General features: G+C 38.4%; 1 protein-coding gene across 1 annotated transcript in view; it reads left to right on the forward strand.

Annotated features, from left to right (window-relative positions):
• Positions 1 to 14616, forward strand: part of LOC134571437 (sodium channel protein type 2 subunit alpha-like) — a 122330-nt gene that overhangs the window by 44501 nt on the left and 63213 nt on the right. Inside the window, exons 9-11 of the mRNA XM_063429687.1 lie at positions 458 to 521; positions 5738 to 5879; positions 10972 to 11178. Of these exons, the coding sequence (XP_063285757.1) occupies positions 458 to 521; positions 5738 to 5879; positions 10972 to 11178 (413 nt within the window). The remainder of the gene's footprint in view (positions 1 to 457; positions 522 to 5737; positions 5880 to 10971; positions 11179 to 14616) is intronic.

Below are 14616 nucleotides of genomic sequence, written 5' to 3' on the forward strand. Positions count from 1 at the left end.
TCTCTCTTCAGAATTCCCATGTTCTCAGCTTTTGCTATTCTGTATATGCAAAGCTTAATGTATTGCTTATTCACGGATTATCTACATTTGTGCAAAGTGTTGCTTGCTGTGTTTCATTAATTCCTTAGAAGAGCATCTTAATTCTATGTTCCCTAAATTCCATTCCTGCTTGAGTGTTCCATTTTTTATCTGTACGATCCCTAATTCCCAATATATAAAATTTCCTGTTGAAGTCATCCGCAGTCAGTATTTTATTACAGCAACATAGCACACATTCTGTAACTTGAAGCAACTCAATTTAATTTATCTGGTTCTGATGGTAAATGGTAATTAGGGAGAAGCAATCCATTTGTGTGTGTTTTGTCAAAAACATTTTACTGGAGCACTGATTTATTACTAAATTGCAGCCTTATCAGGATGTAGTGATGTAATGCATTGCTTTGTTTTCCACAATCAGGCTCGGTTTACAAATTGAAAGGTCAGAAGGATCCTTTACTTTGCGGTGGTAATACAGATGCAGGGTAAGAACATATTTAGATGTATTCTTCTACTGCATATTATTCTGGTTGCATCTTGAAAGCCATGTACACACTGTGATTTATTTTCAATAAAACACCAAATGTGTGCAGTTGTTTGTCTAAAATCTTACTTGTATTTAAGTCTGCAGCTCCTGGCTCTGCCACTGGTTGCCTGACATTATCAGAAGTGGTGGTCTGAGCAAATCACAATGCTTCCCCATAGGATTGGATGAGACTGTCAAGGAGGAAGATCAGGGGCAGAGCCAGCACAAGCCAAACCCAGCACTGGCCAGTCAGTATCTCCTCATAGAGATGAATTTAATCAGCGCGTCTCTATGAGGAAAGTTCAGTGTCTGCATGCAGAGGGTGGAGACACTGAATGGCAGTGCTGCTTACTCTGCAGCACTGCCCCAGGAAGCACCTCTAGTAGCCATCTGAGGAGTGACCAGTGGAGGTATCCCTAGGCTGTAATGTAAACACTGCATTTTCTCTGAAAAGACAGTGTTTGCAGCAAAAAGCCTGAAGGGGCTGATTGTACTCAGCAGAACAAATGCAGTAAGCTTTAGTTGTTCTGGTGACTATTCTGTCCCTTTAACATATAAACATTGTATTAAATCATAGGCATCGGACACAATATAATATACATTACATACAAGATTTTCTACTGCTTTGCTAAAAGATGGTTTGGCCCTGCCCCATAACACTTACAAAGAGTCGGACCTCTAGACCAGTTTTACAGGTATGGTGGCATCAAGTTAATCTGACCACATTTTCCATCACCCTGTATAGAGACAGAAAATCTGGAGAATTTACAACCCTTATTGTCCTCCTCGAAGGTGCTGTTTTCTTTTGTACCCAGATCTCTTTCATATTCAATTAGCATAACTATCTGAAACATGATGGCCAGAATTGTTTAGTGCATGTAAATGACCTCACATTCGGAAACCAGATCTACTCACAACCAGTTCTGTATATGTACACATCAAAATCTATTATTACTATATTATATAACTATATCATAACCATATTAATATACAGATCACAAATACAGTTCACATAGTGTCCGATATAGCAAATGGCAGGTTCTTACCAGATCTTACTGGTCCTAGCAATTGCTGACTGACATTGGATATTTTTTATTTATTACTATGAATATAGTATTCGTCTCAGCTGCAATTCGGTAAATTATCAAAATCCATCCAAACAAATTCTGAAACATCTAAAATTGTGGTTACTCCACATAGGGCACTGTTTAGTAGAGATCTCCCTAATTTGGTACCTTTATGTGGGATTACTTATTTAACAATAACAAATAAGGGTGCTGTTTTATTAGATAGATCCTTAACTTTGTATTGCCTTTTTAAGGATTTAACCCCTTAAGGACCAAACTTCTGGAATAAAAGGGAATCATGACATGTCACACATGTCATGTGTCCTTAAAGGGTTAAAGTAGGGCACTGTTTAACAGATAGGTCCTTCATTTGGTTCCCCTTTGTGTGCGTTCCCTTTCTAAGGATACCAAATTAGTGTGCTGTTTATCAAATAGCTCACTAATTGAAAGCCCTTATGTGCGATTGCACTCTTATTTAGGATGCCAAATTATGGTGCTGTTTAGTGGATAGTTCCCTAGTTTGGTACCCTCATGTGGGATTTTCCTATTCAAGTATATTACATTAGAATGCTGTATAGTTGATAACTCCATAATTTGGCACCCTCATGTAGAATTTCTCTATTCAAAGATACCAAGTTAGAACGCTGTATAGTAGATATCTACACTGCACACATTGGTATATGACAGAATGGTTTTTATGGGCAAATAACTGTGCATACATGGATAATATGACAGTGTATGTGACTGTGGATATATGTACAAATAAAATTGGGAATGTATCAGTTAATGCAAGTATATGTGACAGTGTGCAAGCACGTGTAAATGACAGTGTATCTAACTGTGCATTTATGGGCAAATACTGTGAATGCATGGGTTAACAAGAGTGTATGTGACTGTGTGCATGTATGGGAAAATTACAGTGTGAATGCATTGGGTTAATGACAGTAAATATGCATGGTTAAACAACACTGCATGTATGGGCAAATAACAGTGTGAATAAATAGGTAAATTACAGTCTATATGACTGTGCATGCATGGGCAAATAACAGTGTGAACACATGGGTAAATTAATATGTCTGTGACTGTAGGCATGTATGGGTAAATGACAGTGTGACAGTGTGCATACTTGGGTTTAAGACAGTGTTTATGACAGTGTACAAACATGGGTAAATTAACCCATATATGACTGTATATATATATATATGGGTAAATGAGAGCGTGACAGTGTGCATGCATGTGTTTATGACTGTGTGCATGTACGTAATAGGCAGGGCCGGACTGGGGATGCAAAGCAGCCCTGGAAAAATAATCTATGCCAGCCCTGCAGCACGTCATGGGATAAAAAAAGGTGAGAAAAAAACTATTTTTAAACACACACAGACACACACATACACCATGACAGACACACACATATACCATGACAAATGACAGACACACACACACACAACCCATGACAGACACTCACATACCATGACAGACACACACACCTTGACAGACACAAACATACCTTGACAGACACACACACACACACACACACACACCTTGACAGACACACACATATCATGACAGACACACACACGCACCATGACAGACAGACACACACCATGACACACACCACACACACCATGACAGACACACACACCATGACATAGACACACACACACACACGCTCACTATGACACACACCACACACACACCATGACAGACACACACACCATGACAGGCAGACACACACCATGACACAGACACACACACACACACTGACAGACTGACACATAATATAGCTACCTGTGGGCGACCAGCCAAGGAGGTGTGTAGGGCAGACAGCTGGGTCAGGTGTGCTGGCAGCCGCAGGGGCGAGTTGGCTCCTGGCAGCTCTTGCAGCCGCAGGGGAAGATGGCTGTGCTGGCTCTGCTCCCCAGCGCGCAGCTTAATGAGACCGGGGCCGGAATATGATGTCAGCAGAGCCAGCAGAGTCAGCACAGCTAGCTCCCCCTGCGGCCGCCAGCACAGACAGGAATTTTCCCGGTATCCCGGTGGGCCAGTCCGGCCCTGGTAATAGGGCATAGGATACAAACATAGGACACAGAATTAGAGAGCTGTCTGCTACATTTTCTCTTAATTTGGTATCCTAAATAGGTCAATCCAATATAAGTGTACCAAGTTAGCAAGCTATCTACTAAACAGCATCCACATTCAATATCCTTAAATAATGAATCTCATATAAGGGTATTCAATTAGGGAGCTATCTACTAAACAGATGAAAAAGCAAAAATAAAACACCTTTTTTTAAATGTACTCTTCCATTTGCTTAGTAGATAAGTCCTTAATTTGGTATCCTTTTATTATGGCAATTTCAAGTAAGGATACCAAACTAAAAAGCTACTGTATCTACTAAATGGATGGGAGGTTAAAATTGAGAAAAAAAAGCACTTTTCTTAATTTTGTTGTCTTGGTTGTTTAATAGATAAGACGCTAATTTGCAATCCTTATGAAAACAAATGCATCCAAAATAATTTGGTTAAATTCATCCCAAATTCGTTCATTTTGGCAAATGTCAGAATTCCGAAATTTGGCAGTAATTCGGACTAAATTTGCTTTGTCCAAATTTACATGTTTATTTACTACTGTTCAGGGTGTAAATTGCAAGTGCATTCTTCACCATGAAGTGCATAACTTGGATTAATTTACATTACATTTTATCTGCCATTTGAGTGCCCAGTCCCCTAATCTATCTAAATCCCTCTACAGCAAAGTAATATCCTGCTCACATTGCATTACCTTTCCTAGTTTTGAGTCATCTGCAAATACTGACACATGACTTTCAAAGGCTATTTCAAGGTCATTTATAAATAGGTTGAATAGAAGTAGTTCCACAACAGAATCCTGAGGGACACTACTTACCACTTTTGTCCAGCTTGAAAATTTATCATTAATGACAACTCTCTGTACTCTTTTTTTTTAAGCCAATGCTCAAGAACAAGTATTTTCAACTAGACTATTTTTTTTTTAAATTTTAACACATGCCTATTGTGTATAACTATATCTAGGACCTTTGCAAATTACAAGTAGATCACATGTACTGCAACATCCTGAGCTATACGTCTACTTACTTCTTCATAGAATTGCTGCAAACTGAAATCGGAGTGGTGAAATTGGACTATAGCTGAATTGGGAGAAATATTCTACATCAGCTATTTAACCTAGATGTTGCCATTCAGTTTGTTGCAATCATTTACAGTTTAGTAAATAAGAGTTTAGTAAATAAATATGTCAAAATCTTGTAAAACAGATTGCATTAAGGACGATTGTCTCTTTTCAGCCTATGTAAATATGTAGTGTGTGTTTCATATAACGCACACCCTTTAATTTTACCTTAATAAAACATCTACAGTACATGGAATAGTCAGAAGAGAGCTTTACACATTTTCTTATAAATAAGAGTTTCAGTGTACATAATTATAGTAACTATCCCGTATTAACCCCTTAAGGAACGTGACAAATATGAGCGCTGGAAGCGATCGTGATCGCTTCCAGCCACTCTAAGTGTATTGCAGTGATGCCTCGATGTTGAGGCATCCTGCAATACCTCTCCTGATTGCCGGATGGCCAAATGATCACTTCCGGGTTGACCCACGTGGCGCCCGGCAGTGTAGCAGAGCATCGGAAGCCATCGGGCAGGCTTCCGATGTTCTGCCTGTGTGCTGTGTGCCTCAAGGGGCCGAGGCACTCAGTGAAGACTTAATTGTGGTACAAGGAGCTGCCCTGTCATCATGTATTCATTAAGATATTTGTGAAAATTGCTGGAGCCCTAAGTCCACACCTTTTACTAATTGATACCACATTGAGAAGCTATGATTCTAACTGCCAGTACAAGTATTTTATTGGACTGTGCCAGCATTTTTCATATTGCAATTCCCCTCTATTCAGTAATAACTTTCTGTATGACAACTCCTTCTGCTGGTGTGTATCTATGTAACTGTTATTGACTTTATCTCCAAAATATCTAAATTAAACTATTATAAATTTGTAATTACTTGTGCAGCAGTTGCATCTTCTAAAAAATACTAAATGTAATTTTTTTCTTTACGTTTCACCTTTCGATTAGTCATTGCCCAGAAGGTTACATATGTGAAAAATATGGCAGAAATCCAAACTATGGCTACACAAGTTTTGACAGCTTTGGGTGGGCATTCTTGTCTCTGTTTCGGTTAATGACCCAAGACTCCTGGGAAACTCTTTACCAACAGGTAAGATGCATTTTTATTTTGCCAATGATTTGGATAATATTCACGAAGTGCGTAATATACATAAGAGTACATAATTATCCCAATTTACTGAAATTTAAAAATCTGGCAAAACTGTGCTTTAATATAGCTGTCATACTTCATGTTCTAGTATCAAAAGACTAAAGTATGAATACTGCAGATACTTAAATAGTTATAAACATTCAAATACTAATAAGATCAGAAGTCTTCAGCAGCTAGCAGAACCAGGGTGTTAATTGTATACTTTACGTTTTTTCCCCAGCTCAATGACCCACTAATATTAGCCTTAATTTAATCATTTTGGATAACCTTTACTAATGATTTTATATTTTGTATCAACTTTTAAAATGTTTTTTTTTTCTTCAAAATATTAAAAACACCAAAAAATATTTCATATATAAAAAGATATATAAATATATTTAAAAAATATAAAAATATTAAATTTATTTTAAATGTTTATCCCTAAATATAAAATTATATGAAAAGCTTATCCAAAAATATAGAATTGAGGCCATTGCTTTTGTAAACACATTTCACACAAATAAACATCATGAAAAAAAAAATGCCCATTGGCTGATCATATTCATCATGCTATTTTCCTATCTTACTTGTTAACATGTAAAAAAAAAAATAGCAGTTGTAATTGTTGCAGTGGTTGGCAAGGTTCAGCTATTTATCATTGGACATATATCCCACAAATAATGTCACATTGTTTTATACATAAAGTACAAAAAAAAAAAAAGTCAAAATTACTATTTGCACTAGACATAAAAGGAGTATAACAAAACCCCACTTAAAGGATCACTATAGTGCCAGGAAAACATACTTGTTTCCTGGCGCTATAGTGCCATGAGGGTTCCCCCACCCTCAGGGACCCCCTCCCGCCGGGCTCTGGAGAGAGGAAGGGGTTAAACACTTACCTTTCTCCAGCGCCGGGTGGGGAGCGTTCCTCCTCTTCTCCTCCTTCCTCGCGACGTCATCGGCTGAGTGCGCATGCGCGGCAGGAGCCGCGCGCGCATTCAGCCGGTCGCATAGGAAAGCATTTTCACAGTGAGAAGCACGGAAGCGCCTCTAGCGGCTGTCAATGAGACAGCCACTAGAGGCTCTGGAGGCTGGATTAACCCTCAGTATAAACATAGCAGTTTCTCTGAAACTGCTATGTTTATAAAAAAAAAAGGGTTAACCCTAGATGGACCTGGCACCCAGACCACTTCACTAAGCTGAAGTGGTCTGGGTGCCTAGAGTGGTCCTTTAACACCACCCAGATGCCAAATGCCAAAAAGCTGCTATCACCAAGGCAATTTATACGTTTGTTTGTACACACTGGGACTTTCCCTATATTTCCTACATACATTTTTTTCATTTTTATTTTTTTTCATTTTTCTTCACTGGTTTTTCTTTTTTTCCCTTTTTTTAATATTTTTGTAGGTAACTACCTAACAAGATACCCCTAAAACCATATGGTTGTACTGGCAGATTGCATTGTACACTGTGTGACCTAGGACCATAGGAAGCATACCTGCAAGGGATTTTTATATTACTGTTTTATATGTTATAAGTAATAATATGGGTACATACATATATACTTATATAAATTTTTTGATTTATGTATAATTTTTTTGTTAAGCAATTGGGCCTTTACTTAATATTGTGAAAGTGAACAATATAGGTAAGCATCAGCTCTGCTATTGAGCAACTTGCTATTACGGTACTTATATCTGAATAAATACGTTTTTTTTGCATCATGTCAGGAGTGCGGTATCACATATTATTACTATAATTTTCTAAGGTATATTTGTGAGCAACCTTGACACCTGCAGAACTACAGATGATAGAGTGCCAATACATATGGAAATATTTTAGCACAATATCCATGCAATTTGCTAAATACTGTGAAATTGGTCTCTTCAGGTTTGTGAATCCAGATACTAGAGCCCAAAACTGCCAAAAATTACATGAAGCAAAAAGACATACCAAAACAAAATAAACAGAAGCAAAAGTCCGTTCTGGATATAAAATAGGACTTAAACAAAATACAGAACCTACTAGGGATGTGCATGGGAAAAATATTCAGTTCGGCATTTCGAAATTCGGGACTTCAGCACTTCAGAATTTCGGGACTTCAGTTCGGCACTTCCGAACTTCGGCACTTTGACACTTTGGCACTTCTGAACTTCACCACTTTCGAACTTCAGAACTTCAGCACTTCGGGACTTTGGGACTTCAGGACTTCAGGATTTCAGGACTTTGGGTAAGTGTAGGTTTAGGGGTAGAGGTAGGGATAGGGTAGTGTTATGGGTAGGGTTAGGGTAGAGTAAGGTTAGGGGTAGGGTTTGGGTAGGGTTTGGGTTAGGGTAGGGTTAGGGTTAGGGTAGGGTTAGGGGTAGGATTAGGGTTTATGGGTAGGGTAAAGTTAGGGGTAAGGTTAGGTGTAGGGTTTGGGTAGGGTTAGGAGTTGGGTTAGGAATAGGGTTACCCTAACCCTACCCCTAACCTAACCCAACCTTAACCCTACCCTTAACCCTACTCCAACCACAAACCATAATCCTTCCCCAACCTCTAACCCTACCCCTAAACCAAAACCTACCCCAACCCCTACCCCTAACCCTACCCCAACCACTAACCCTACCCCTATCCCTAACCATAACCCTACCCCTACCCTACCCTTACCCCAACCACTAACCCTATCCCAACCCTTAACCATGCCCCTAACCCTACCCCTAAACCTAACCCTAACCCTACTCCAACCACTAACCCTATCCCAAACTTTAACCCTAAACCTAACCCTACCCCTAACCCTACCTCTACCCCAACCACTAACCCTACCCTAACCCTACCCCAACCCCAACCCCTAACCCCAACCCTCTCCTGTTTTGCCACTTTTCAGAAATCAGAAGCACTTCGTCACTTCCTAAATTCGGCAATTGGGAAATTCGGCACTTCAGCAATTCGGTTCGGATCGGCATTCCAAAATTCGGGACTTCGCATTTCGACACTTCGGATCTTTGGAATTTTGGCACTTCGGCAATTTGCTTCAGTTTGGCATTCCGAAATTCGGCACTTCGGAAATTCGGCAATTCGGCACTTCGGACATTCGGAAGCATCCGAATGTCCAAGTTTCCGAAATTCGTCCGAATTTGCATTCGGAACGATACGAATTGCACATGTCTAGAACCTACACTAATGCAGATATCCATGCAAATCGTATAGTAGGCTAAGTTGGAACTTCTAGTTTAAGTCCTGTCCTATGGTGTTCAAAAAATATCTAAATTAAAATTTAGTTTTATCTGGACTGGCTCTGTATATACGCAAGTCCTTCTCTCTGTTCTCAGAAAAACCAGCCCCATGAATGCATCAAGAGAATGTCCAGCATTGCTTTGCAGAGTTAAACTCCATGAAACAGCGAGAAACGTTTCTAGTGACTGTCTGGTGGACAGCGATTAGAGGCAGTCTTAACTCTGCAATGGAAGCATTGCAATCTCTAAAACGTATTACATTGTAGGGTTAAGGGCACTGGAACACTGCTCCCAGATCACTTCAATAAGATTAAGTGGTCTGGGTGTCTATAGTGTCCCTGTAAGTGCTGTGCTAGTTCTTGGGTGATTCCTGACATTTGACTCATCCTATATTATGGTGATTTTAGAATGCGAGCTTGTTTGAGCAGGGTCCTCATCAATATATTATTCCTGTAAAATGTTGTGATAGGTTTCTCATTTATTATTAAATTCCCTCCTTTATAACATTGTAAAGCACTGCAGAATGATTTGACAGTAAATAAATGCTATATAAAATATAATTATATCTCAGACTGTAACACATTTTCATAGATCAGGGGTAGGCAACCTTTTAGCAGCACTGTGCCAAAATATGATTGTGATGTCCCGTAGCGTGGCGGTCCTATTTCTTTAAATTAAGGTGTGTATGTTGCCATATTCTGCTTGTGTTATTTATACTGCATTTGCTTTGTATCATTGTATTTGTGCGTATATGAGCTATTATATTGTATATGTTCATTAATAGTTTGTGGTATCATGTATAATACCTATGAATTTGGGCTGTGTATGGGGGCTGCTTGTGGAATTGTGTGTGAATGGATATGTCACATTGTGTATTTGGTAGTGTGTGTATGTGTGGGGCTGCTTGGGGTATTGCATGTGAGAGGCTGCATGTGGGGTTGTGTGCATGTATGTGGATTGTTGGTGGTGATGTGTTTGTGCGGACTGTGTGTGTGTTTGTATTATTTGTATGAGGGGAGGGTTATTCTGCAGCTCTGAGGCTTCCCTAGGTTTTAGAAGGGACCAGGCCGGCCAGGTACAGCTCAAGGACAGAAGCTGCAACAGGAGGCTGTGGGCTGCTCTACTTCAGTGTGGATTCCTATTCACAAGTGCTGGGAGGAAGTGATCTGAGATCACTTCCTCTACTTGCTGCAATGCATAAATGGAGGATTGTCCTTCACCACCTCTTCGTATTAGCAGATATCTGAAGTTTCACTGGGACTCCTGATAGGACAGAGCCTGTTTGGCTCTTGTACCCTTGAGTGCCGTGCAAAGACACCTCGAGTGCCGTGCATGGCACTAGTGCCGTAGGTTGCCTACCCCTGTCATAGATGATACGTTCAGTGTATGAGAGTGCAGCTGATTGTCCTTAACATCTCTAAATCCTGCCAGGTTTTTAAGATAAATCTTGTCCTTTTTAACTTACAAATTGTGAGTTTAGGAAAGTGTTAAGCATTTTGAAACCTTAATTATAAATGTTTTTTTCTGAAACTTGGAGGCATTTAGAGAAAAAGGAGAACTGTTTACTTTCTCCTACAGTGAGTTTGCCTTCTGGCAGTAGAGATAGCACAAACCTTAGGACTAACATTAAGACACATGCTGGGTAAGAGTGTTTTTTGCTTTTACATCTTTTCTAATACTCTCTGTATATGTATACTTCTATAGTTGTCATCTCCATCCTCATATTGGGTGGGGGCAAAGCTAATCAACAGCAGTCTGCTCAAGTACCATTCATTATGCTTTGATTATATTGATCCTTTAATATCTGGTTGATATTGTCATTTTTCAATTGCTTACAGACCCTAAGAGCTTCTGGCAAAACCTACATGATCTTTTTCGTTCTGGTGATTTTCTTGGGCTCCTTCTATTTGGTAAACCTAATCCTGGCTGTAGTCGCTATGGCATATGAAGAACAAAACCAAGCAATGTTAATAGAAGCTGAGCAGAAGGAAGCTGAATTCCAGCAGATGATGGATCAACTAAAAAAACAACAAGAAGAAGCTCAGGTAATATATGGGTGTGTGTGTACGTGTGTATGTATGTATAAACCTGGGACCATTGAAAGATAAATGCTCCAGTTATCAGTGATTATCCCTACCATTTCTTCAATCCCTAATATGGGTGTTTAGTGCTATTTAATTGTCCCCCATTGTTACAGACCAATTTTTACTTGGCATTTATATTTATAGTTATGCCCAATAAGCTGAAAGATGCTGAGTACATTTAGGGAAGTAAAGAAAAGTTGCAGGCGGTGTGCTGAAAACCTACATAAATTGTGGACCTCAAAAAGAATATAAGGAAAAAAAAACCTATAAAATTTACACTAAAGCTATTAGAATAGAAATTCAGATTTATACTATCAACATTGTTACATAGCTAACTGACTTTGCTGAGATGCCAGTGGAGCTAAATTATTTCCAACAACCTAGATACCTAGTCAGATTCTCTCTCTGAAGTTGTGGAACTTGGCTACCATGGAGAAGGAGTTCCTCGAAAAGGAACCTTAGTTGAGACCTAATGATGAAATATGATATGATGAAAAAACATAATGGGTAATTCGAATAAGGGGTAACTCTAAGTAAAAATTGGGTTGCAGGTGGAATGTGCTTGCATTATTGATTAGCACATGATCAGCACCCTGGCTTTTGTGACATTGTGTGACATACATGTGACATATTTGGTAGGTTAACAATAACATGATCTTCTATTTGACTGGAACTTACTTCAAACTGTAAAACATTTGGTAATTAAGGATAATTTAATGTTCTCATCTAGCTTTAAGTGTCAAGTATATGTAGACTTGTAAGGTTTTGAGTAGGTAACCACAATCACGTCTTCTATAGATTTATGTTAGGCCAAATAATGTCTGCATATCTGTCCATCTTTGGCTGGGAAATGAGGATCAATCCAAGACCTTTTTGGGGTCTAGAAGAATTATGTTGAGAATATCTGATTGATAACATTTAAGCATAAAGAAAAGTTTTAATGATAGGGCCAAAAAAAGTCAAGCACCAATATCAGTATTAAATATAAACCTACCTACTGTGGTTTGCAATAGCGAGATTGTCAGAGATTGCTTAAAAGATTGGGCAGGTTGCAGATAGGTAAGGGCTTTCCTGAATAATTGATTTACCAAGCTGCCTATAAAGTTTCTATTTACAGTTAGTGCAGTGGGGAGTAGCTATGAAAAATAATGTGTTGACACTAGAGGTTAGGCCCTACTTTACTGCTGAGGGCAAGTTTCTGAAGAGTTGCCTCTGATTTTAGCTGAAGTACATCATTATTCTAATATTGAGAAGTTGGCCTCACAAAAAGAGATACCTAATAATCTGTGGCTATTTTTAGTTTAACAGGAGATCGAGTGGTGAGTGCGCCACCTGTGTTGCAGGCCCTTGAAATGAAATCTGCTATATTGTAAATACATAAAGAGGAGAATAGCTTTTGAGAATAGCTAATAGTACAAGAGGTATACCTTGGAAAATTAAATGGGTTCTAATAGCTAGAACAAGCATGCCTTCGTGTCCATGAGCTAAATTTACAGTTTGTGCATTGAACCATTCACAGACATTCAGGTGTAAGTTATGTCAGAAATAATTTATTGACCTGAAAAGAATGGTTCAAGAGGTTGTCGGGGATTATTCTTGAGCACAACAGGAGAAATCTGGAACATAAAGATAGACAGATGCATAACAATATATTTACAAATGGCTCCCATCTTTTTAGATTACTAAGAAGGTTATTGATCAGGTGCAGTTAAATCCCTATTATTAGATATAATTATGTTTTAGTAATGAATCTGGAAAGTATGTTTTGTAAAAACAGCAAACCAGAGTGAATTTGAGTAGTGAGGGAAGATAAATGTGGGGAGAAGGCAAATGTCTGACAATAAATCCCAAAGCACAAACTATATAACCGCGTAAGATATAGTAGAAGGTGAGAGCATTTTCTATATAGGACCCAAATATTCAATAATTTGCAAGGCATAAAACATCAGAAAGGAACAACATTAATTGGCAAACAACAGACAGTTTGTAACTTTGAATTAAAACGTGTGAACAAAGTATAGTTTGAGAATTATGTGTTTACAATTATAGGATATTTGAGGTAAAGAATTTACTGCTTTTAAAAAATGTACAATCTATGAGGATTTGAGGTGGATATATATCTTTAGGTGTCTGGCTCATGGTGGTAAAGTGATCTCACCAGGACACAAACCTGGGTTTTCAAGTTTTAATTAAGGAGGTGGTATTACCACTGCCTTGCCTGTGGAAGGTTAAACTCCACTGCAAGAGGATACGTTTAACATGTAGTGATCAGAGATGGTAACAAGTGGCCCTCTGCTGGCCATCTGGCACTTGATTACTGAGTAACTGTACATCCTTAAATGAACATACCTGTTACATACGTCTGTTCATTTAATAATTTTATTTAGACTGGAACAGAACATTTTATCTATAAATCAATAGGAGATTAGCTTCCCTAACAAACAAAATTAGCATGTGCTGGTTAGGCTTGAGAGAGAAAGAAATTAGGTATGTTAAGAAGCCACACATAATATTAGTGATGTAGCCCATTTCAGGGAGCGGATTTTTTTCTATAGTATATAGACTATCTTACAGTCATCAAATGATAAAATTAAAAATAGAACTGTCTCTCTGACACTTCTTCATTCTTATAAACAAGCAAATGTATTGAGCAATTTCTGGGTTCAGTAGTGCAGTAGGGAGAGGGTTGGGGTGGAAGTAAAACACACAACCTTGGCAGTTCTGCGTTCCAGGCACTATTTTTTTTCCCACGGTGCATCTATATAAAATGCAGTATAACTGCCGTCACTACACAAGCATTCCTCTCATGGTGCCATCATTCCGCGCTAAGGGGGTTAAATCTCTATTTGCAACCATTTACATCAATGCCTGAAAGAGCATAAGAGACACAGAGCCATTTAGAGGAGTCATGGCTACTGCAGGGTTAATTGTCTGTCTATTATATTATCACATGCTCACATTTATTGAGGAAAATAGTATGATATTCTAAGACAAAATTCTAAATACTGTGAAAAATTACATTTTGCATTGTGTAGTTTGCTCTTTAGTTCGCAGTTTGCTCTATTTTAGCACCTATTTTTTATCTTATAAATATGGCTACACCTGAAATGTTATTAATGGGGTTACTCATGGGAATTATGTTTAACGTACAAAGGAATGTCATAGCTAAATAGCTAAGCTGGAAAAATAGGTGATGCACAGGATATTTTAAATTGCAGCTATTTTGGATTACGTTTGCAGTTGTCTTGTTTATTCACGTTATACTTTATGGAATAACCCACCAAAAGAAGCTTGTCGAATTAATATTAATACTTTTTAAGTCAAAGATATAAAATATTTCCTGAGGTATTTGTATATAAATGTATCAATTATTGCAGGTCAATCTGAAAAATGGCTAAT

The sequence above is a fragment of the Pelobates fuscus genome, chromosome 8 (assembly GCF_036172605.1).
Source record: "Pelobates fuscus isolate aPelFus1 chromosome 8, aPelFus1.pri, whole genome shotgun sequence".
In the NCBI taxonomy this organism is placed as follows: domain Eukaryota; kingdom Metazoa; phylum Chordata; class Amphibia; order Anura; family Pelobatidae; genus Pelobates; species Pelobates fuscus.